This window comes from Lonchura striata, chromosome 3 (assembly GCF_050655825.1).
Source record: "Lonchura striata isolate lonStrDom1 chromosome 3, ASM5065582v1, whole genome shotgun sequence".
Taxonomy (NCBI): Eukaryota; Metazoa; Chordata; class Aves; order Passeriformes; family Estrildidae; genus Lonchura; species Lonchura striata.
In genome coordinates, this window is record NC_140705.1 from 33,730,552 (window position 1) to 33,756,122 (window position 25,571).

Sequence of the window (25,571 nt, forward strand, 5' to 3'; positions counted from 1 at the left end):
CCCAAAGAGCTAACCTGCTGTGAAGGACAAGAGGCACAGTCCCATCTAGACAGTCAGGAAGAGCCCAGACTGCTAGGAAAACTGGTCAGGACAATGAGCAGATCAGCGTAATTGCTCTTAATTTTATTATTTAATTCAAAATGACATTGTATCTAAACATTTTATAAAAGGTGGTTATGGTTATGCTGATTTAGGTTTTTTTTGTATGATTTATTTTTGATAATATATTCAGTTACCTATTTTCAAAGGCCATCTCCTAATGGAAACTATTTATTGGTCACTGAATTTTACTGTTGTCTAGTTGGACAGTTTGGGGTCAGGGGTATTTAACTTTTTCAAAGAATTTTCATAGATTAGGAGAACAAATTGCAGGATATCTTTACCTATCTATTTTTCCTGAGCACTATGCTAAGAGGCATGTCAACAACCTCTCAAACAACTAAAATTCCTGCAGTGTAATGCCACTGTTTTTCTCACCCAACATCAAAGCAATAACTTCCCAAAGTTCTGGAACTGCTTGTGAGTCCAAGATCTCATTTGTATCACTATTACTTCAGCCGCTGCATATTTTTTTTCGCCATAATCTTCATGTCAAGAGCGTGTTGCTCTTTCAGCTGGACAGCCCTTGCCTGTCACCCCAGCCCCAGACTTTGCTGCATCGTAACACCCACTGTCAGGCTAGCGAGAGGAGAACGATCCTACAGAAAACGGTGTTTTAATTCACTCTTCTCCAGATTCTGGGGCTGATTTTATCAATACTTCATACTGGATTCATCTCTTCATTTCCCTTATGGCTTTTGGCAGCTCTGAGATTCCTGCTGACTCTACCAAAAAAAAAAAAAAAAAAAAAAAAAAGGAACATAGTTTATCAGGAGAGCAGAATGTAACTCTGACATACGAGATGAAGGAAATCTTGTGTAGGCAGTGAACAGAAGGATAAGGAAAGCCCAAAAGAGTCATCGCCCAAAACTTTCTGTTTCACATTGCTGAAACTGTTAATTTGTATACGCTGGTGGATCTTTTGTGTCAATTAGGTGTTATTTAATGATCTGAATCACTTTCTAGGGACCAGCGGCCAAAGAGAGCCCGCACGGCAACTCACACCATTCACGACTTCCTCAAATACCCCCTCTGTAGGGTAAGGTAAGGGAGTTAGTCGGTTGCAAACCAGACTTTGTTACACCCGGGTTGTTCAGCCCTGCCAGGACGGTTCTGGGACAATCGCAGCGACCGAAGCTGGTAAAGGTTTTACACGCAGACGGGTACTTAACAGGCTTTTCCTCACCATAATAAAGTTTAAATCTCAATCTGGAGTTGTGGATTTGCAGGTCCATTTATTTTCTTAAAAATCACTATTATTATATATTTTAGGACCTCTAAAGTTCCCGGTGGGTTTAAGTGTAGTTTTGGTGTTATTTTGGTTTGGGATTTTTTTTTTTTTTTTTTTTTTTTCTCTAGCTTTGGAACTCACTCGGTGTATTTTGTGGTTGCTGTAGTTCCCTCCTCTCCCGAAACACGATCCCTGGGTAGGCGGGCGGGGGCAGCGGCCGCCAGCAGCCGGCACGGCACCCCGCGCTCGAAACCCGCCGGGATTCCCCATCCTGCCGCTGGTCTGAGCGCGCCCATCGTGGAAACCGCGGGGAGCGGCGCCCGGCAGCCGCGGCGGGGCAGGCACAAGTACGGCGCTGCGAGGCGGGGAGCGCAGCGCGGGGCTCTCCCTTCGAGAGCCGGGCGGGACCCGCTCCGCGCCCGGGGAGCCGAGCTGAAGCCCCGCATGGCGCGGCTCCACATGGCGCAGCCCCGCTCGGCGGCAAGGTGAGTCTCCGGCAGCACCACCTGGGCCGGGGAACGAGGGGGACGGGACGCCGAGCAGACCCTCCCGCGGGCTCCCGGGCGAGGCCGCCGAGCCGAGCAGCGGCGGCCGAGCTGGAGCGCGGGGGCGGCGGGCGGGAGCCGGGCGGGGCGCGGGCGGCGGCTCCCCCTGGCCGGGCGGCGCTTGGTTTCTCCTGCCAGCGGAGGCAGGGCCAGGCGCGGCGAGGGTGGGCGCGGAGTTGGCGGCAGGGCTGGGGGCAGTCGGCGGCGAACTGCGGCGGAGTTTGTTCTGTACCAGGGGCGGGAGGTGAGGGACGGGGTCCGGGACCGGGCTGGGCTTCGCTGCGCTCCGCGGTGGGTTTTGGGGGCGGGAGTTTGTAGCGGCCGCGGCGCGGAGCGGAGGGGAAGAGCCCCGGGGCAGGGACGGCAGGTGGGAAGCCGCGGGACACGGTGGGCGGTGGCGGATCAGACCCTCCTCTTCCTCTCCGTGCTACGCCCGTGGAGTCGACGGGCGGGTGGGAAGCTGGCGGCGTGAGCTGGAAGTAGGCGAAAACTTGTTCCTCCGCGTGTTCTCCCGCTCTGCCGCGGGGCCGGGGCCACCCGGGAGAGCCGCGTATCGGGGGCGGGGGACGAGACGCGGGTCGAGGGAGGGCGGGTGGGCGCGGGCAAGAGGAGCCGCGCCGCCCCGCCGCTGCCGTCTCCCTTTCCTTCCTTGCCGCAGGTCTCGCTGCGGGAAGCGGAGCGGAGCCAGCCCCCGAGGGGAAACGCCTGCCCCCGAAGAAAGGGCTGCCCGGAGCCGGCCCCCGCCTCGCCGCGCCGTCCGCAGCCGGAGGCGCCCGGAGGGAAAAGTTGCGTGCGGGGCCGGGCCGGGCGCGATGCCGGGGCGCGGCGCGCTCTGCCTGGGGCTGCTGCTGCCCGTCCTGCTGCGCTGCGGCTCGGCGCAGCCCGGCGGCTGCCCGGCCCTCTGCGAGTGCTCGGAGCCGGCCAGGACGGTGAAGTGCGTGAACAGGAACCTGACGGCGGTGCCCCCCGACCTGCCGCCCTACGTGCGCAGCCTCTTCATCACCGGCAACCCCCTGACCGACCTGCCGGCCGGCGCCTTCCCCGCCCAGCGCCTGCCCGACCTCGCTTCCCTCAACCTCAGCGGCAACCACCTGCGGACCGTGGAGGCCGGCTCCCTCGCCCTGCCCGCCCTGCGGCAGCTGGACCTCAGCGGCAACGCGCTGGCCTCCTTCAGCCCGCAGGCCTTCGGGGAGGGCGGCAGCCCGCTGGAGGAGCTGGCCCTCCGCGGGGCCCTGCGCAACCACAGCGTCCTGCTCAGCCTGGCCGCCCTGCTGCAGTCCGGGGCCCTGCGCAACCTCAGCCGCCTGGAGCTGGCCGACAACGAGCTGCTGCTGCTGCCCGCCGGCATGTTCACTGCCCTGCCGGCCCTGCGGCAGCTCGACCTCAGCAACAACTCCCTGGTGGGCCTGCGAAATGTCTCTTTTCAGGGACTGGGCCAGCTGCAGAGCCTCAACCTCAGCGACAACTCCCTGGGTGTGCTGGGGAACAACACCCTGGCCCAGTTCCGCAGCCTGCCCGCGCTCCGGCACATCGTCCTGCGCCGCAACACCTGGGTCTGTGACTGTGCCATCGAGGACCTGGTGACCTGGCTTAAAGAGAGCGACCAGGTGGAGGGCAAAGAAGCCCTGACCTGTGCCTCGCCCGACAAGATGTTGGGCAAAGCCCTGCTGAAGATCAATGGCTCGGACCTGAACTGCTCTGTGCCCGTAGACCTGCCTTCCCAGCTACAGACTTCATACGTCTTCCTGGGGATAGTTTTAGCTCTCATTGGGGCCATATTTCTCCTAGTTTTGTACTTGAACCGAAAAGGAATCAAAAAGTGGATGCACAACATCAGAGATGCCTGTAGGGATCACATGGAGGGCTACCACTACAGATATGAGATCAATGCAGACCCCAGGTTAACAAACCTCAGCTCCAACTCGGATGTCTGACAAAATGCCCTGGATGCAGGGCAGTGCAAAGTACCTATGCATGAAGAGTAGACCTATGCTTTACCCTCGTGCTTGCTTCCATCTCCCCTGAAAAGTCTCAGACATGCTTGTAACTTGAGGGGGATATGCTTCCCTGTGATGTCAAGTTAATTTTTGTTTTGAGATACTGGGCTGCTGAGCATGGCGTTCAGCTGTGTGTAGGAAACAAGCTGCTACTTTTTTTCCTCCTTACCTGTCTGCACTTGTGGGAAATTTTTTTTCAAGATGTCAAAAGAAAAAAGGATTCTTTATGATGATCCAAAGCCACCAGAGTTTATAAACGTTTGCTGATGCAGACACCATCCAACAAAAGCTGCCTCAACTTTTTGGGAAAAAAAATGTTATGTTCCTCTGTGCCAGTTTTGATCTTGTATATCTGAATTGAGATGCGATGATTACATTTCATAGACTATCTTGAGATTTTAAAAACCAAACAAACTCCTTTTAACAGCTCTTCAGAAGGAAATCAAATAGCAAGCATGCACAAATACAGTATAGTTTTACATGTTAGGACATATATGATCTAAGTAAGTCTCTTACTATTTTTTAGTTATTTTTGATTGCAGTTTACGTGACTTGACAGAATTTTTTATACAAACTGCATCTAAACTCCATCTAAACTCAGTCTGAACTGTTAAATTCAATAAACAGTCTTACAAGAGCTGTCGTGTTTGCTGTTCAATGAGAAAAGTATGGACATCTAAGAATGTGAATAGTCTCAGAAGTAATAGCCCTGCAGTAGAAATATGAATAAAAATTTATACGAATGTGTAGCTTAGAGCCATAAATGTTTGACAATTTTGTGATATGTGCTAGGAGAATTACACTGAGCTTAATTACACTGAGATTAAGCGACGGGAGCAGTTTCACTTGGCACAAACCCCTCAGACTGCTCTCTGAAAGCAGCTGCATAATGTCAAGACAGATGCTAGGGTCTACTTTCCTGGGAAGGTACAAGCTAATAGAATTTTCATAAGGTCTTCTCTACCAAATTAAAAAAACAGCCAAATGAAATTGTGGAGTACATAAGTTAAAGAAAATTTTACTTGAATGGAATGGCTTATTATAAAAAAACCGTACTTATGTATCCTGAACTAAATTAAATGCAGCTCAGTCGTGCAATCAGGAAGCTCTAAGCTTGTGCATCACTACAGCATTTATTAGATTGCTGTTTCTTATTTAAGGTCTTGGTACCTGTGAAGTTCTGTAGTGATTTACATCCAGTAACTTGATAGAACTTTACATTTACCTTAATGCATTTAACAGGTGCACTTCAGTATGATAACTTCACTTGCTTGCTACTTGCTTGGGAATGCATTTTCTTGTAAATAGATAGAGCATGCAAAAGAACCCTTCAGAATGCCTAATTTAAAATGCAACTCTGACCACATATAGAAAGGTTAGCAAGAACCTTGCTGTGGCTGCCAATAATTATTGCACTTTTTCTAATATATTTATGGTTTCTTAATGAAAAAAAAAATACACCAGCTGTAAAAGTGTGATGTGACTTGATATATACCAGTTCATCTGTGGAGCTTTTTCCATGGTCACTGTTACTTGAAGCTCTTGAGCATCTCTCAAATTTTACGAAATGCTGGCTAATTCTTTTTGCTCTCAAAAGTGACTGTTTCTCATAGATGTATACATTTGGTAAGAGCTCAAATATAAAATAGTGTTTAAAGTATAGGAAGAAATATAATCTATTTTGGGCATCACTATTATTCACAAGTGTTTTTCATCTTGCAACTTCAGACAAAGCAAGTAGCACAACTTGCTTTTGAATAATTTTCTATTGCTTTAAATTGGATTTCTTTGACACCAGTGATGTTTTTTATGTACTTACGTGCATTTACCCTTAAAAGTAAAAAAATAATGAATATTCAGTACAACTATTGTTTTGTAAATCAATATATTTGCAATTAATGTGAAATAAGTGATAGCATATTTCTCCTGCTGTAATTTAAATGTATGAGCAATATCTGGTTAACGACATATGAATTAAATTTGTGGATTCTTATAAAGCAGGCTGCCCATCTGAATATTAACTGCCCATATTATAAACATAGTGTGAAAACGTCTGTGAAGAACTATTACTGTTGCCACTATGCAAACCCTTCATACTTGGTATACATCAGATAGGTTATGTAAGAAGCTGGAATTTACAGTAGCTACGCAGTGTGCTTTGTTGTATCCATTATTCTGGAGATTATCAATTTACACTTACCTGTACAGTGCCAAGAGGAGTAGAGCATCATCCTTGCTTAGGATGCTCCTGTAATATAATAGATAAAATATGTGCAAATCAAGCCATTTCTTGGGCAATTTCCTGAGTTTTGTTAACAGATACTTTAAAGTAACTACAGTAAAAGCAATTATCCGTGATGTGTTAATGTAACAGCCGTGCATTTGTAGAGCTGTGTAACGACAGGCAATGACTTTAATTTCAGTCTCTCACCAATGGAGCAAGTATTCATATAGTGGGCAAGTGTAACTGTTGTTACGGTTACTATACATATTATTCTAAAGATTATTATTACTATGATTTTTGTATCTTAGTCAATGTAATAGAAAATTATTAGAGATCTTGTGACCGCTACTTTAAAATATTTTTTGTCATTTGCTTACTTTGTGTATTTATTAGGATGTAACATTTAGCATGTGTCAGTGTTGTGTTGGATGATGTTCCCCTACAGTGTCTGACCAGCAGTGAATGCTTTGGTGTTTTGTACAATGCATTATTTGATCTTAAATTCCCTTCCATAAACAGTGTTTGAAATTTGTTTTGCTTTTCTTTTACAAAATAATTAACAGTGGTACTCAGAAGATACATAAAAGTAGCTCCCACACTACTACAGAATATGGTTAAAAAACTAAACAGTTTAAAAAAAATTAGTTTCAACGTTCTTCTGAAGCACATTTTATAATCCTACTCTGCTTTGATACCTGAGATTCCAATTGACTACTTCAGATTGGCTATTTCCAAAGCAGCTTATTCATTCATTCTTCAATAAAACACATGTAGTTCTAAGTGCCTCTAAAATGTGTTTTGTGTACATAAATCCTCTAAGTTCTGCGTGACATAGTTGTCACTGAAAAACATCCAGACTAAAGTAGTGGGTAAATCTTCATGAAAGGCTGCACAGCTAAGAAGCAGAAAGGATCATTTTTCCAAGGTTTAGCTGCTTTGTTAAAGGTAGTTTTAGTTGTAATAATCTTATAAATTTGTTAGAAAAATAGCACAAGGAATTGACATAGTTTTATAATATATTTTATTAAAACACTTTGGATAAGTGATGTTGCCAGGTAAAAAAATTCCCCAAATCCTCCATTAACCAAAGTAGCTTTAAATTAGATCATTTTTATTTTATTAGATAATTTTTATTTTGCCAAGGCATGATATTACCAGTAATTCTGACATCCAGAAAGTGGTTTGAAGTTTTGCAACAACTGCTTTAAATCTTTTCATTCAGGGTAATTTACTTTTTAAGCACTGGTGACAGTCCCCAGTGACATGGCAGCAAGCAGAGCAGTCTGTTCAGACCCACATTCTGTTGTTGACTGAGATGTCACTGAAAACAGACATGGCAAATTATTCAAAATATGACTGCACTAGGTTCTCAACTCTCATTATTCTTCTAGCATTTTCCCTGTGGTATACTCGTCTTTCTGCATCTGCATAATTTTTTTTTGCCTCATTTTCTCAAAAAATCCATTAAAAAGTGTATCATGAATCTGCACAGGTAGAGAAATCAGTCTGACTGCACCAATATTTTGAGGTTTAGCATCTTTATTTCTCTTTAAGCCTTAATGTGGAAAAGAGCCTTTGTCAAAGTGGACAGAATGAAAATTTGATACACACTTTTTCTTTCTCTTTAGCAGCTGAATGTTCAAGAAGAACCATTCATTCTCAGCATATGATGAAGGAAAATAGCATTTGGTAAGAAAAATGTTTTGGTTTCAAGCTTCTAAATGACATTTATATTCTATGAGAGAAAGTGGAAGGGAGAAACTTGTAAAGGAAACAGAGACTTGTAAAAGAAACCCGTCTTCATAATGGGTCAGCACTGGAAGTCACAATGCTATGGCAGGAACAATTCCTGATTGAATCTGCCCATTATGTTCTGTTCATTTTTATAGGTTCAGCTCTAATTTCTTCCTGTTGCTATAAATAGAAACATTTTGTTAACAAGTGGCATCCCATCTTGCAATATTTGCAGGGCAGGTGTTTCCACTGTGAGTTTTTTGTGGAATATAATAGAAAATTGAATTTAATTCAGTGCCTGCTGATTTAATAATGACCAGATCAGGCTTATAACTTAATAATCCTTTATTTTTTGCAAATATGCTGCTTACAAGGGGAAAAGACCTTGGCTTGTAATCAAACAATAAAAACCCAATAAAAAAAACCAGGGGAAATAGAAAGCAGAACATTTGGAGAGTGAAGCATTTATCAGATACTTCACTCAGAAAAGAGACAAACCACGTGGGAGCTGAGGGTCCTTTGGTGATACAGAAGTAAGTGTACTCTGTTAGCCTCCCAAGTCAATACAGCAGTAGCAGAAAAGTGATGCTTTATACCAACACAATAAACCTAACAGCCCTTCTCTCCCACGTTGAAAAAAGCCCTACCAAGCCTTCAGAAGGAAGAATACAGGTTTGCAGTGTAACTATGTCCTTAAAAAGGACTTTCACTTTCTCAACTGTGTTACAATTTATGTGTTGTCACATCCTTGGAAAACCTTGCTGTGCCAGAAGTCATCTGTTGCGTAGGCAAAGCTTGAAATCAGTCTTTGCATTCCCAATGTTAGCCTAAATAGAAAAAGCAAACTATTAAGGAAATTAAACCAGTACTTTAGACAGCATATCTGTGGTATAGTTAATAATTTAATATTTGCAATTAGTTACATATTTCAAAGTATTCACTAGATAGCTTTTCCTATCTGATGATAGACTAACAGAATAACAGATTTGTGTTTCTAGTAATTATGCATGAAAGCATCTGAATAAATTAGCAATATTTCAGTACATACGGTGATGAAAATGCTAGAAATCTTGTGTTCTAGAATGTTTCACTGTTACAGAAATTTTAGACGTGCAAGAAACAGCTGTAACTTTTTCTGATTGAAGTTTGGCTTCGTAATTAAAAAACATTCTTGAGGAAAACCCAATAAAATACTAGATTGCTTATAAATGCTATATGTTAATTCTGTTTATTTTATTACCATAAATCCTTACAGATATTGAGGTCTTTACTGAAAATGTAGTTGTATTCCTTTTAGCCCAAATTGATGGTTGGGCTATGAATTTGCATGGTAGAATAGTGAAAAAGCAAGGTCTATAGTTGGCCTGATTTATTTACTTAGAAAGAAATTGGGCCAGTAAATATAAGAGATTGTGTTTCAATTGTTCTTGTTATTTCAGACCTAATTTGGTAGCTTTTTTGGTCATAATATAAGTGGTATTAATTTTCAAGCTAGGTGCCAATTCTAAATTTAACAGTAATGTATTTTCATCTTTTTCATTACCGGATCAGACTGTGTTTTAAAGTCTCCAAATACATATTTACATAGTGAAATATAAAGGCACTTTTATTACTGATGGAACTATTAAGTAAAAATGCTGCTGAAACAGAGAAAACAGGTGAAAACCAGAGTGGTACAAAAAAGCATTCAGTTGACAAACTCATTCCTGCAACTTCTTTTAATGAATTTTTTTATATTGCAACCTCATGCAAATCAAAGGGAAGAATGGTAGTTTATCTTCTCATAAACAGCTAATACAGATGTCCAAAATTTTGTTAGATAGGAACAATTTTTTGGGATTGTCCCAGAAACATAGCTCATAACTTAGTTTTGTGTCTAACTTGATTGCTGTTACTCTTTTTTTCTCATTCTTAGAACAGCTAACACAGAAGGATGTTTGGCTTTACACATGGTAGATTGATCTGTCCTAAGTTTTGTCACAGAACTGAACTGTCTTAGTATCTGGCTGCAGTCTGCTTCAGGTATTCCATTTGTTCCAGTAGAATTTCCCTTCTGTGCCATAGCCCAGGGTAGCTTTGTGTGATGTCATGGGCATGTATGCAATAAATTTATACAACATGTATAGATTTGACTCCTATGTCAAATGGACATTATCAAAAGTCAAATAGACATCTCAACATAATTCGCTGTATATTTCATCAAGTAATGGTAGTGAAACAGCAAAATAAGAAAAAATAACATTTACTGCCAGAATACTGTAAGCAATAATGAAGTGACACTACATTAGAGCATTTGAGTAATTTAAGCTGCTTCTGAAGATGGAAAAAGAAGAAGCTATTACATTAACAGTTTTATTCTTCAGGTAGGTGTCTTCATTAATTCTCATTAATAGCTCATAAACAAGCAATAACTGGATCCTACAGATAGTTACACATTTAAATATATTTCAGTCAGGGGTTTTACCCCACTGATTTTCTAGTTCCATCTTTGCAGAGGTGGGTGCTTTAGTTAGCCTGGAAGGGACTAAGATCTCTTGAACATCAGAAGACAAGAATTTTTATTTTATGTGTTCACAGAAGCATTTTGCATACACACACATACATGTATAAATATATTTATATAATGCAAAACTAGAGGGGACAGAAGAGGAGTAGAATCCAAGGTACACCATCTCTCCTGTCCAACATTCTGTTGGCTAGCATAGGATTTGTTTTTTTCACAGATTGGAAAGGGGACCTAAATGCCTGAAGGGAGTGGCTATGCCTCTGAGAAGCACATAAGACATGATTCATATTGCTGCACACCTAGTGTGACTATTAGCAACAACTTAACAAAAACTGGTGCTGAGTGGTCAAGATCTTCCAAAGTCTGGGGTTCTGCTCTCAAAGTAGCTTAAAGGGGCTTCATTTTCAAGCATCCTTGAACACCATTTGGAAAATTACACTTTTTTTCTTTTTAAGGTAAATTGAACAAAATGCAGAAAAAAACAATTTTCAATGTGAAAAGGTGTATGTCTGGTATACACTCGAGAGAAAATATAAATACTTGCAAGAATGCTTAAAATTCTCCAGTCTTGGCTCTCTCTGTAATTTCTCAAATTGAGATCTCTGTAACACCACCTACCAGAATATCTTTCCTCTTCTCTAGTTTATTCAATCATCCCTAATTCAGATTACTTTTATCGTTCACCTTTGTGACCAAACTTGATTACTTCACATTAGTAAGCAAAGGCAGAATTCCTTTGAATTTGAAACAAGTAATACATAAAATCAAATATTCAATAATTATGCAGATTATTATTAAGGCTGTATTTGTTGCCAGTCTTTCATTCAGGTTTTCCTTTTTGCTGTTTGTCCGTTTATGTTTAGCTTTTCAGCATACTAAAAAGTTCTGTGGTAGCCCAGAGGAACTCTCTGATTCCAATTCCAGTTACGAACAAGATGTTATTCTGAGATGATAGTCTTGAAAAAAGCTTGCAGAAACAGTGCTTGAACTTTTCTGACAGGATAGTAAAATGTCACTGAAAATAGCTCTGCTAACATATTCTTCATTTGTCAGAAACACTACATGTGCAGAAAGGGATGGAATGCTGAATTTGTGATACTGATGTAATGCTGTTTAACGAGCCTGTGAGGTTTCTGATACAATAGCTTGTGGTACCTCTGCTCCGATTTCTCCTCCCTATAGCTCCACACACACTCTGATCTGGACAAACAGGACCCGGATGAGTTTAGGACATGCATTCAGCAGATTGTGGTAATTTGTTTGTATTATTAATCATATGTGAAATCCCTTTATTTTCAAGCATATAAAGAAATATATTCTAGTATTTGTAATTTTTAACATAGGAAAAACTAGCTGGCATATGCCTGGTTTCATAACTTATCTGTAAATACAAAAAAAAAAATGCTCTGAATTTGAGTTTGTGAGGAACAGATGTCTTTCAGCAAGCTCGAGTGTAAATTCAGCAGGATTTCCAATTTAATCCAGGAAATGATGACACAGAAATTTATTGCAAGCAGAGAAATAACTCGTTCTTCACCATAGTTATGCGGACTATGCCTTTTTCACAAAGCAGTGCAAGGTGGTTTTTTTCTCCTAGGTTTCCAGGGAGACAATCGCAATCCAGTAGGGGTTACTGTTGTTCTTAATAAAGCTCTCTATATTTTGTAGTTTTAGCAATTTTTTCTGATCAAAATCACAGAGATAGGAGATAGGATTTGATAAATGACACTGAGTAACGTGAATTGAAGTGACCTATTTCAAACACACACAGATGATGCAGTGGTGCACCAGCTTAGAGTGGATGGTACTAGTGCTTTCACCAGCTAGAATCATTTTAACTGGCAGGAAAGGACTCAAAACTGAGTATTAGTCACTGTAGAGAGCTATACAAACTATGCTTAGCATTTAGCAGTTGATGTGGAATATAGTATATCCAAAAGGTTTCTTATATAGGTGTGAAGCACCATATCCAATTCTAGGGTTTTTTGTATACAAGTTATATACTAATTCACAACCTGCATGTCTGCCCTGTGGTTTAGAAGGAAAATTGAAGTAAACAAGAACTGGCTGATGTAAATCAAATTAATAGACAAAAATATCATCTCTCAAAATAATTATATTTAGAGATCTTATTGTTGATGAGAATTCAAGAAATGTTGGTCACAGAAATATATTTGCCTCACATATTTATTTATTGTTATACATTCAACTAGAAAACACATACATTTACAGAGGGTATATTCAGTACAAGGGGATCAATGGATAGTACATCAGTGCTACTGAGATCCCTCCCAGTTTTATTTTCCATTACTCTGCCATGTGAAAGGAAGAAGTAGAAAAGGGAAAACCTTCAACAGAACAAAGTGTTTAAGAAGAGAAGATGGTAGAGCCAAAAATCTCCTGTAATGACTGTCCTTTTAATATTTACTGAAGAAGGATGTGAAGTAATAGTGATGCAGTAGTAGAAGATAGTATGGTTTCTTTCATAAGTTTAAGGTTATTTAGGTTTATTCAGGGTTTTGTGTTGTTGATGCCAGAACTAATTCATGCATTAACATTTAATCTAGGTCACCAGAAAGTACCAGTGCCAGAATGTGCTATACATTTTTTCCTGTACTTTTTACACAGCACTCTATGCCTTCCAGTAATGCATGAAGTGCTTGTTGTTCTCTCCTTCCCTCCCAAGGGAAGTGCACACTGGCTGAGGGATACTGTATGCATTCTCTTGCCTTACGTTTCTGAGAGAAGGCATAAGCAAGGTAAAGCATCTTGCACTTAAGGTGGATTTGCTTTATGATATTCCCTAATTCCCGGATGAGTATTCATTTGCAAAGCCTGCTGCTTGGAGAAAGTTTTGTCTCCCATGCAATAAGCCTTTTGTCTGCTTTAGAAGAAAATGTTAGGGACATTCTTCTCCTCTTCAATTTAGTCCTAGAAGTTCATCTTTACAAAGGAATATGATAAATACTCTTAAAATTATGTTTTGCATCAGGAACTAGAAGGTCAGCTGTGCATAAATTCAGTACGATGATGGAATCCACAGGAAAATGATTGCTTAGAAACAATGAAAAAATGAGTAAAGATCCTACCAATTAAATAAGTTTTTAAAGTATGTCATAATAAGTAAACTCCCTTCCTAAGGATCCTGCTAAGCTCTCAAATGTGGGCATCATAGTACCCTGTGAACTCTCCCCTTCCCTTTCTCTCTCCCCTCTTCTTTCTCTTTTTTTCTCCTCTCTTCTCTCTCTCCTTCTCCTGTAGCTCGTATTGTTCTGACTGAGCAGTGTCCAACCATCCAGCTAAAAGGACATTAATGTCATCCTCTTACCTTCCTGATAAACAATATTTGCAGCTCACAGTTAGTTTTAATGTCTTGTCTACATCAGCCAAAATTTAGCATGTGCTGATCTGAGCTTTGCAGTTGAGCGAAGAATACAAGGTAAATTGGTAATGCACATGCAACTTAGTTAGCTTGTGAATTGCTCTTACTGGCTTTAAAGGATGAGGGGAAACATGTCAATACCATTTTGCTCTTCATATCTTCACCTCATAATGACACAAATAATAAAATACATTTTTTGCATTTTCAATATTTTTATGTACATGCATTTTTATATATGTACATGCACATTTACATAATACATTTTAGAATTCTTGCATATTTGATATTTACAAAAACACACATTTCTTATATACAGGCCATGCTATTCTTGCTGAAAAACAATATTTCAGTTTTATCTCATGTGCAGTCTTTTGCAAGTAATGCTAATTGAAATTATTGCTATTTATATTTTGTTCACTTTTTTAGATAAAAGAAATAGCATCTACTAGTTTAGAACTAATTATTGCAGTAAGCTTTGCAATAAACACTTTTGATAACAGGAATGATGGTTCAGGCTAGCATGGCAATTTTTAGCATTTATTAAGTCTTCTGAGTAGCTTAGAATTCTGTAACTTGTAAAACAGTCAAACATAAGCCTATCTTGGGTGAATAGTTTAACACAAAATACTCCCTTGACTTCACTTTGTTTTTATTGCTCCTTCAGCATGAGGATGCTGCCAATATTTTGACACTTTTTTTCTCCTTAAAATCTGCATCTTTTTGACGGTATGCCTTCAGAGAAAAAAGAGCAAGGGACTGGGATATTCTTGAATTTTCTTGTCAAAACACTGACAGGATAATTACCAAGAGATGATACAATTTGTCAGCGGGAGAGTGGGTGTTTGTGCATTGTGAGAGAGCATCAGTATGGCAGGTACATTGTGCAGGTGTCACATCCTGCTTCTCTAACGTGAAAGAATCTCCAAATGGGGTAGGAGAGTGAAGGCACTTCTGTGAAAGGTGGTGTAAGATCCAGTGTTGCTTTTGTCCTGGACTGTCCATTTTCTGGGCTCTAAAGGAGAGAGGCCTTCCCATTAGAGCAACACCTCGCAGGTCTCCAGACCCATTACAGTGAAGGAGGTTGTGTGGGGCATCACGCTACAGCTCTTTGACTTCTTGCATCTGGTCTCTCTACACTGCCAGTAATCCTTTTGTGGCCAGTTATCCTGGCTTGGTGGCTGTTTTGTACTGGCAAAGAGACATAAACCAAACTGATTGCAGAGGAGGACTAGACCTCCATCCTTACTCCAAAGTCACAAAAATGTATGATCTGCAGTGTGATCTGGGGCATTCCAACAAGGAGAAAAGGAGCTTCAGAGGTAATTCCTCAAGACCTGGGGATAAATTGTTCTTTATAATAATAGATAATTTAGATTTGCTTGGGAAGGCAGAGTTCCAACAGTGACAGAAAAAGTAGTCTAAGGTGTAATTTGTGCTAAGTACTCAGGCAGCTCTCTTTGGCCCATCGGTTGCCAGTTTCCTATTAGCACAAAGTAGTAACAGAGAGGGCTGCCTTTGAAAAAGGGAGGGAAAAGACAGGGTTGACCTGTCTTTCATTTGAAACTTTATTTTTATTAGTGGATAATACAAAGCAGAACTTGTGATAGTGCAAAAATGAGGAGTTTGTGGAGGTCAAATTTATGACTCAACAATAAAGTATTTTAAAGGAGGAATAGGTAAGTGTTCTGCCTACATTAGGAACAATATTTTTAGAAACATGACATCAGAGAATCATAGATTCTAAGATCTATGTTTGGAAAAGGCCTCCAAGGTCATTGAGTCCAGCTTTTGACCAAACACCACCATGATAACTAAACCGTACCACTGAGTCCCATGTTCAGTTATATCCTGAATACTTCCCTGGGCAGTGCATTTCAATTCTTAACAACACTTGCAGTGAAGAAATTCTTCCTCATGTCCAACCTGAATCTGCCTTAGTGTGGTTTGAGGCCATTTCCTCTTGTCCTGTTGATGGTTGCCTGGGAGAAAAGGCTGACCTCCACCTGACTCCACCCTCCTTTCAGAGGGTTAAACAGAATGATAAGGTCACCCATGAACCTTCTGTTCTCCAGACTAAATACATGCAGCTCCCTCAGCCACTCCTTATAGGATGTGTACTCCAGACCCTTCTCCAGCTCTGTTGCCCTTCTCTGAACTCCAGCACCTCCATGTCCTTCTTGTAGTAAAGGAGCTCAGAAGTGAACACAGCACTCAAGGTGTGGCATCACCACCGCTGAGTACAGGAGGACAATCACTGCCCTGGTCCTGCTGGCCACACCATTGCTGATACAGACCAGGATGACATTGGCCTTCTTGGCCACCTGGCGACATTTTTTTGGTGAACTTTTTGGAGGAGGGAGTACTCTGTTCTGTGTTTCCACATTGCCTAGTACACTGGGTCACTACTATCTGTCAGGAGCATCCAAATGCTACAATTGGTAATGCTGTGCAGATAACTTCCTTTCCTAGTTCTCCAGTAACATTTATTGCTTTAACACCACCAGTTCTTTTGGAATAGTGTTACAAATCCCACAAATGCCAAGGCCTCCTCCTTCAATACTTACCATAGACTAAATACTACCTTTGGGTAAAAAGTACTTAACATGATAAGAGGGCTTTGCCAGGAAAGAGATTCTTCTAGGAGGAGATTTGAGACAGGTCTAAAAACTCTTAAAACAGCTAAATGCTGCATGCTAAACTGGGGAGAAACCTCCAATGTAATGCAGAGATTCACAAATTGGCTTAAAGTACATTGCTTTGTGCATGAGAATTCTAGCTGTGGCAATACAGAACTCTCTGCAAGAGAATTTTCTCTGTCAGAGAGACTGCCTCTTTCAAGGCTACAGCAACAACAGCAGAAAGATGCCTTCTTTTTTGCCATAACAATTCCTTAAAAGAATATTGAAAATTTAACACAGGAGATTCTCTTATACAAAAATAATTGAAAAGGGACATCCTATTTAGTGAACAAGAATTAGGTTGTAAAAAGACTGCAGTGAAAGAGGGTGAAATAATCTCAGATTATTTAGATTTTACCAGGAGCAGGTTTTCTGTTGAAATCCATGCTGCTGTGAATATCATCAGTGCCTGCCCAGGGCTCCTTGTCAAAGCCCAGCCAGTGTGTGCCCAGTCCCTCAGCACAGCACCTGTCCTCATAGCAAATTCCCTGTGGAGGAAGACAGCTGTGAACCCTATCATGAGCTTTCTTTTAATAAATAAATTGATAAAAAGGTCTGTGCAAGAGAATTTGCAGAAACCTCTGAGGGATGCTCTGGCCCAGTCAGTCATAAGGACTGTGGCTAGTTTGCTTTGAAGTGTTTGTATCAAAGTAACATAAACACTGCGCTGCTTCTCTTTCATTTATTTTCTTTCACATGCTTCCAAATGTGCTAATTTTATGCAAAGATGTCTGTTAGCTGTAACAAATATTTATCCTCTGCTGGAACTGAACTCTTTTGAGTGCACAGCAGCCCTTGTAAGCAGGCATTTGAGGAAGGCAGGTGCTCAGCTGCTCCATTCCTCTGGTTTTTTCCACCTGGCCACCTTACATTACCCTTCTCGAAAGAGCTGAACTTCCCAAGGTCTGAGTCTGTGTATGGAGCTGTAATTAATCAGCTTCAGTGGGAGCTGCATGTGTAGTATCTGAAAGTAGCTGAGAGCTTAGGAATGTGTATCCAGTATTTCAAGCAAGTGATTTCTCTGAGCAAACTATTTATATTCCTGGCCAGCAAAATAAGCATGTCCTGAACTTCTGAGCAACTCATTCACAAAGTAATGCATTGTTTTTACAAGGAAAAGAACCTTAACACACTGCAGCAGGAAGTAGAGGATAGTTTTCCCAAGTGTTTTGTGTCTTGTAAATTTTGATTCCGCTCCGAAGGAAAACAAGTAGATGTACTTTCTTTGGACACTGTGCCTCCAATTCCTTGAAATAGCTCAGCTACATTCTGTTCTGATCATGTTGCATCAATGACAATTTTTAATTCATGAGTGGAGAGAAAGGCTTGGAGAGACAGCTGATTGACTTACATCTGTTCTGAGAGCAGATTGTGATTTGTCTCAAATTTTTTCTAACTCATCTCTAGAAAAGATGTTTAATACAAAGAGCTGCTAAACCAAATAGTTATTACTATATCAGTAAAATTAGACTAGTACACTTCTTTTATGATGTGATTTATGTCAAATTTTGAGACTTTTATATCACCCAAAGGCCCTGGTAAAGCCCAAGATTTATCTTGTAAATAAATACCCTTAAAACCCCCTAAATATCCTTAAAAAGTCCATCACCAAAGCTAATATGATTTGCTCATCAAATTATGACAAAAATTTACTTTCTTATTTATATGTCAGATATATGTAATTATACATACAACCCTTTAGGAAAGACTGAAATAGTTCTAGGACATTGTGACTTAGAGAACATGTAATGCAGTTTGCAGTTATTTTACCTGTTGGCTCAGGAAACAGGCAAACTAATTCAAGCAACTATGAGGACCTGCTTGCCAAGCTGTTCCCTTGGGCAAGTCCTTCCTGTGACTGGAGTTTCCCCCCAGATTTGCTCCTATAGACACATCTTTTTGCTGTCTTTTGAAGGAAGTGGCTGAACAATTAAGCAGGAGGTCTGTGGCACAGGATCTTGTAGGGCAGGGGCGAAAGGGGAAAGGTTGGAGAATGCTCACAGGTTTCTAAGGTCATGGAGACATCAGCTTCCTAAATGTCTAAAGCCAAATAACTTTGACTGTTCCCTAAGCAGATCTGCCAGTTAAAACCACAGTATGGCTCTTTGCGCCCTCCATGGCTTGGAAATACAAGAATTGTCCCTTCTGGAAGGTACCTTTCAGGTAAGAACTTTCCTTCTTCCTCGTGCAGAGAGGGAGGTGTTTGGTCCAATAGTCCAGTGAACTGCTAGATCATACACTCTATAGCTTCCTGTCAGTTGGGACCTCTCCAGATTTCCAAGACTGCTGAAAAATCATTGAGAGGGCCTTTAGGATGACATCAGCCACCTCTTTGAAGATTATTGGATGAATCCCATAGATTTGCAGGAATCTAGTTGGGGCAGCAGATCCCACACAGTTTCAGGGTCAGCTTTTATTTGATCATTCTTGCAGCCGTGAACCTCCAGCTCAGGGCACTGAGAGCCTCTTGGTCCATCATCCATGTTGAGGAGAGGGGCAAAGAATTCATTAAACACCTGTGCCTTGTCTGTGTCTGGGTTTGTGGGGTGACCATCCTCACTCTGTAATGAGCTGATGTTATTTTTACACTGCCTGTTGCCATTAATATATTTGAAAAATCTCTTTTATTTTCCCCTACAGCTCTGGCCAGCTTCAACTCCAGTTGAGCTTTGGCAATCAGCACAATTTTCAGTATAATTATTTAGTAGTGCTAAAGTTGGCCTTCTTCATTAAAATAATCACACCAGTTCTATATTGTTTATGTATAAAAGATGTTTTTATGAAGCAGTGAAACAGTACTTCATGCTATAAAATACAGTTCATTAAAATGCATTCTCATTGAATTTTTCACTGGTAGTATTTGCAAAGTAATTATTAAAGGAATCTGTAAAAGCTACATTTTTATTTATATAATATGAAACTATTATTAATCATCTATATGTTTTCTTTTAGACAAAGTTTGTTCATTAAATCTAACCTTAGTAAAGAAATTATACCGGGATGGAGAAATTTATTGCATTTCATTTTTCATCAAAAAGAGCTGCCTATAGTCTGGTGACCTAAGCTTGTTTACACTAGTCACAGCTCAATGTTTAATGCAGTAATACAAACACAATACGTAGTTCCATAACTCCTTTTAAGCTCTGGCATAATTAGCTTCCATTAATTAGTTAATGAATTAGCTTTCATTAATACCTCAACTCTACAGTTACAAAGGTCACCTTCAGATTCAGAGAGAAGAGTTTCTGGTGGTATTTTCAAGAGATGGAAACTGTCCCCATTAATAGCTGTAGATGTTAATTCTGAAGTTTAACAAATCGTATTAAAATTTGAACGGTAGTATCAAATTACTTTGTACATGTGGCTTTCCAAGCAGTGAAAGTTCTCCTTACAATAATCACAGCTGTATCCACAATGCATTTCAGGCCATTCTGTTCCTTATGGACTGTCATGGGTTGCAAATATCATGGCCAAAATCTGTCCTAGCCCTCTACAGTGTAATTGTTTGTAGGTTTTTTGACAATAAAAATATCAGCATAGAGCCTAATGTGGCAGGAGTGAGAGGGAACAGGGTCTGGAGGTTGTGCTGCACAATTAGGTCTCACATGAGGTGGAAAGCTGCCTATTGGGATCACATGGAGATGTGGCAGTCCTGGGCTTTCCAGATGGAATTTTTAGGCTTAGTCAACATGAGTTGACTTCTTTGCTACACATTCCTCCAGTTGCATGGTAGGCAAGCAGGTACGTAAACTCTGTAGGCTCACTCAGAATTCTCTTTTTGCTCAAGGAAGAGCTATGGTGTCACTCTCAGTATAGCCAGAGGTAAAACATTAAAATTAACCAAAAAAAAAAAAAAATTAAAAAAAATCTTTTTCTTTTAATGCCTGATCAATGCCTAATGTCCTTGGCCATTTTGATAAAAAAACACTAGTATTTTTGTGGCTGTAAAGAGAGAGGGTCAATGATAGATCTTCAAGGAAAAGAGAAGGTTCACATATTTATGAAACTTTTTTCTTTTAAAAAAAAATAACCATGGAAAAAGGCCCCTTAAGATGGAAATGGGAGCTCTCTGTAAAGGCTCTTCATGCTGATCAGCAGCAGCAAGATGTAGAAAAATACCAGTGACAGAAAGATTGCTTCATTTGCCAGTATAATTATCTCCAAGAGAGGTGTTCATGCAGCCAAATATATTACTCTCCTTGCCACTCATTACTGGTGGTTAGTGTAAGGGATGCCATGATCATGCAGGTAAATGAGGACGCAGGTATCTAACCTACAGCACTTTGATGGTTGCCTATTGAACACTTGGCCTCCTGGGGAAGTACCATAATACCCTGAGATGCAATATAAAACACGTATAGACTCCCTTTTAAAAGGCTTCCAGAGGGGAAGGTTCAACTTTTCCATTTTGTTGCAGTGTTTTGCTGGAAGAAATACACTGTGAAGAAAGGGGCAAGCAGAGAAAGTTAGCAGTAATTATCATGTTTTAGGTCTTTTTTGTTAGCAACTTCCTTGGTCGTTTCTACAAACTAAAATATTTCAAAGCAATAATATACACAGAAACAGTAATTCCCATTTAAAACAGGGAATGCTATGTTAAGGTGCTCTGTTAAAAATGTTTTTCAAACTTCATGATATACAGCCATCTCTGAGTTTCAAACTGAGTAGAACTTTGCAACTACCAGACAAAACCTCACGTTTCAAGTGTAGAGCCTACTGACATATTCTACACAAGCATTTAGAGTATTTGATATACCTTAGTGGTGAGGAAAACAAGAACTTAATTTATTTGCCAGTAAATTCTGTACTTGAACAGTTAAATAACATATACAGTGCATGATTTTCCTCACTTGGTATAGTATGGTCTGTGACACGTGACAGAATATCCCCTTTATTTAACTTCATTAGGAAAAGTTAATCAAATCTAGTAACATGGTGTAAAAGTAAAAAATAGCCTAATAGAAAACCAAATTATTTACATTTAGTTCCATGTCATAATCCAGCCTCTTGAGGAAAGAATTTTAAAACCTGTCCAAATTTATGCTGAATTTTACCATCTGAAGACATGTATTTAAAATTAACAGTTTTGAAAGAGAAATACCATTTTAATTGCATTCTAATACACCCACAGAGATGCTGCATTTTATTTATTTGATTATCTGAAGGCCATTCCTCTTGTATACTCAGAAATGCAAATTTTTGACTCCCATCCAGCAATTTCACTTAGGCAAGTCAAGTATGTAGAAACATACATTGAATAGAGCAAAATCCAAAAAAATCCTTTCCCTGCCTCCAGCATGTGCTCATCCTTTCTAATAAGTTATCATTACTCTGAGCCATGTTTGCACATCCTACCTCCTCAGGGAGAAGAAGGGTCACAACAAGGAGATGTTCTAAGTGCCACTTGTCTCTATTTCTAACCAGAAATCATTTTTAATGAGCACATTCACTTGTTTCAGGGCAATGCCCACCAAATCGCATGCCTCTGAGCCAGAACACATGGGAGTCTTTAGCAAGGGTGTGTGCCTTGTGAGCAGACCAAAAAGAGGCCTGCAAAAAGAGGTCTGCAAAAGATCCCATAATAAATTGCTAGCTGAAGTGAGTTGCATTTGAAACATGAGCTGGTGTGCTTCATTATTCTGCTTGCAGCATTTGTATGTATGGGAAAGTTCCATAAACTAGACTGTAAAAATTTATGACCAGTTTGAATGTGGACAAAAATAGTGAGTTTATGTGTTTCCTGATGCAGATGGTGATGGACAGTAAGAGCATATAGTACTCCCAAGTACAGAAACCCACAGAGCTTTATTTAATGTGACCTGTCACTGTGCCCCTACACATTTCTAACAAGGCAGCAGCATTGGCTGGTACACTGCACAGTGAACTGCTTCAGCTTAAAAAATAGCATAGAGGGTATTTCTTATATGAATGAATATTAACTATGGTACTAGGTGCTGCAGGGACTTGAACTTAGAAAAGAATTTAAGTTGGAAAAATTTAAGTTAGTTTTGTTGACAAAACTCAACAAAAATTTAGGTAGATTTAACTCCGCACTCCCTATGCTGTTGGCTGGAGGCCCACAGTTCCCCATCCATCCTGTACTTCTATGTCCTTTTATACCCAAAAACTGACCTTTAAGTTCCTCCACAAGTTTGTAGAACTCAGCATAGGGTTGGTCCAGACAGCACAACAGTGGGAATCCTTGACCCCAGCCCAGGGCAGCACTGCTGCCAGTGACACAGTGAGGATGGACTGTTGCTGGGACCAGGCAGACTCAATTAGCCCTTTAGCATGTATTTTCCCATTTATTCCCTCTAACTCTTCTATACTCATCACCAGAGTGAGGCGAGTCTGCTGCTGCAGCATAAAACACATACATTGTGTTTTCTAAGAAAAAATGGGGGGAAAAAAAAGTATTTCATCTTTCCTGAAAAGTCACCTAAGTTTTACTATTGCCATTTACAATTAGGCCAATGCAGTAGTCTTCAAAGTAAAGAATAAACCTCCCTTCCTGATGACATTGCTCATTTCCCTCCAGTGACAGAAATTTTTGTGGAAAGATTTGCTAGTGACTGAGCAGGACATGGTACAGGAAAGCCATATTTTAGGTAGTGCTTCTGCTCCATCTCAGACTAAATAAATCTAGCGTAGATGCATACAAACATGTTTCTATCCTGCCCATGCTTCTAACTGAAGTAATGGACTTTGGAGACCTTACATCTCCAGAGTCTCTGAACTCAGTAATTTTCAATAAAAAGTGTCATGGTAGTAGAGAAATTTGAGAGCACTTTAGGGCAGCCCTGGGCTTTGCTTACTGCTTTTCTGTTAGGTTATGGGTTCCCTTCCACTGGTTATTTTGAACATATTTTGATATTAATCCATTTTATATAAGATAAAGTACTATATTCCTCAAAAGAACTTGTAAGAGTAGCAAAGCTAGTTTTGTTTGATACTGGTGTGAGATGAATCACAAACTCAGAATCACAATGAGAAATGTATTGCTACCTGGTAATTGTTCACTTTCTTCTCACTTAATCTGAAGACAATCTAGTTACTCTGTTCCTTTGGTTTTATGAACAGTGTATCGATCAAAGACGAACTAAATAAAATATCAAAGAAAAGGTAAAGCAGCCATAGGGTAAAAGTTACAATATGACTAATACAAGTCGGGAAAAGCCAAAGTAAAAGAAAAATGCCATTGCTGGGAATTCAATAATATAGATTTAAAACTTGATCCTTCTAAATTTGAAGATATTATTGCATATGCAATAATTTTCTATAATCTTTAAATCATTAATATATTAAGTTTTAGGGTGGAGATGTTAAAGGAGAGTAGATCTGAGACAGTTCTTTGGGTTGCTCTGGGAATTTGAGAGAGAGCTTCTGAACTCCTCTGGGAGCCTAATGCTCTGTAATAAATGTAATTCCTGAATTATTAATCAAAAGATCGTATACTCTCATAAATTATAAGCAACAGCTGGGGAAGTGACTGGAAGACTATTTCCTAGGACACCAGAAGAGTGATGCTCAGAATTTCATTGTTTGAACTGAGATAGACATAGCTCTTCTGATTCAGTAGCCTTAAAACAATTTACTTGACTCCAAGTACTTTTCTACACTCAGATAGGCTGAAGCCTCTATACCCATGCTCAGAGATGGACAAAGGGTAGCAAATATCACCCGGTCTAATTTTTTAGCCAAAGAATGACATTTGGAAAAAGCAGCCCTCTCCACAGTGCTGAGAGGCGTTGCACTGAGGCAAAGCACAGCTAACAGGCCATGCCAAGCAGGGCAGTGCTTCCCAGCAGGTTCCTGCAATGCTGCTGCAGATGGCCGGGGTGTGAGCCATCAGCCCAGCAGGGCAAGCTCCTGGGGGACCTTGCCAGAGCACCTGCAGGAAGGCTGCAAGGGCCAGGAACCACTGATTTGCCCAGATCTGCTGAGGAGTAGGATGTTATCCAAAGGGAAGCAAAGACTTCCAACTTTGATCCTTGTAATTCACTTACTTTTTCTCTCCTTTGAGCACTCTAGAGCTGTAAATGAGAAATCTCTATCAAGAAATTGCTACCTTGAGAGATGGGGGCCTGGCTGCCATGTTAAGGAAAAACTAAATCTACTGCCTCTTTCTGCAGGTATTGAGAAATGCCTAAAATCATTACTGTGGTCCTGATAAACATTTCAGCATTTTACTTGTGTTTCAAAGACAGGAATAGGAGAACTGGGGCTTGTACTGATATGCAAAAAAAATGAAGAAATGTGGAATAATAGAAACCAGAACATCTCCAGAAGGTAGGAAGATAGTGATTTTTACTTGACTTGTGATTGTGCAGAGGGATAAGGTGTTGTTGCTTCTGACATCTGAAGAAACAGAGCAGAGAGATCAGAACAGACATGCCAAATTATAGTACCCTTATAAGAAACTGCACACATTGTTGGAGATCTGCATTACTAATCTCTTACAGCAAGTAAGTAGAGGGAAAGAGGTGACCAAAGGCAGCAAACCTTGATTATGCTCTCTAGAAAATAACTGGCTTCTAAATAACTATTTTTCTAAATACTAGAAGAAATGTATAACAAGAAGGAATGATGAAGAGCTGTTTAGTTACTTACCTGATTAATTATTTTAGTAATAAACAGCCTTATGTAGATTATTCTGAAAATCCAGCACAACTGCCTAGAAATTTCCCATTGTCAGCTAAAAACTGAAAAGGCAATTTCTACTCTATTTATATCAATCTTTTTAAAATCATTTTGCCTGCCTCTCTATGCAGACAGAGAAGGGAGGTGAGACCTAATATTTCTTCAAATCACTTGTGTTGTCTTTGTTGTGCTCTGGCTGTTCTATTCTTCCCATTATATCAACAGAGTTGGACACCTTCAGAGGATAGATCTGAGGATCTGAATTGTTTCTCTGTGTGACTACTTGCCCACTGCTAAAGATTTTTGTCCAAGAGAGCAGTGCTTGTTCTCAGGCCAAAATGGTTCAGGGTGGGTGGTGTCCTGAATGTTTGGGTCTGGCTGCTGCTAGAACAGAGTGACCACGCTGCTCTGCCCAGCCATTTCACCAAGTCTTCCCTGGGTGCCCTGCTAGCACTGAGTCCTAACAGCTGCTTTTCAATGGAGAACACCTGAAATATGGCAACACCAAGTCCTTTGATCACCAGTCCAAGCATAA

The 25,571-nt window shown here is 40.5% G+C and overlaps 1 protein-coding gene across 4 annotated transcripts; it reads left to right on the forward strand.

Moving 5' to 3' along the window:
- The first annotated feature begins 1,531 nt into the window (after positions 1–1,531).
- Positions 1,532–18,605, forward strand: TPBG (trophoblast glycoprotein). Of its 4 annotated transcripts, XR_014953655.1 has the most exons (3): positions 2,031–2,119; positions 7,725–7,785; positions 18,472–18,605. XR_014953655.1 is itself a non-coding variant. In XM_085574782.1 (2 exons), exons 1-2 carry the CDS (start codon positions 1,775–1,777, stop codon positions 3,807–3,809), a joined length of 1,317 nt encoding a protein of 438 aa, XP_085430908.1. In that variant the 5' UTR covers positions 1,532–1,774; the 3' UTR covers positions 3,810–6,876. The 4 variants fall into 4 exon arrangements, 3 of the variants coding, with proteins under 3 accessions (XP_085430908.1, XP_077638445.2, XP_031360353.3); XM_085574782.1 differs by lacking the exons at positions 2,031–2,119; positions 7,725–7,785; positions 18,472–18,605 and adding exons at positions 1,532–1,815; positions 2,534–6,876; XM_077782319.2 differs by lacking the exons at positions 7,725–7,785; positions 18,472–18,605 and adding an exon at positions 2,534–6,628 and having other exon boundaries at positions 2,003–2,119.
- Positions 18,606–25,571: the final 6,966 nt, after the last annotated feature.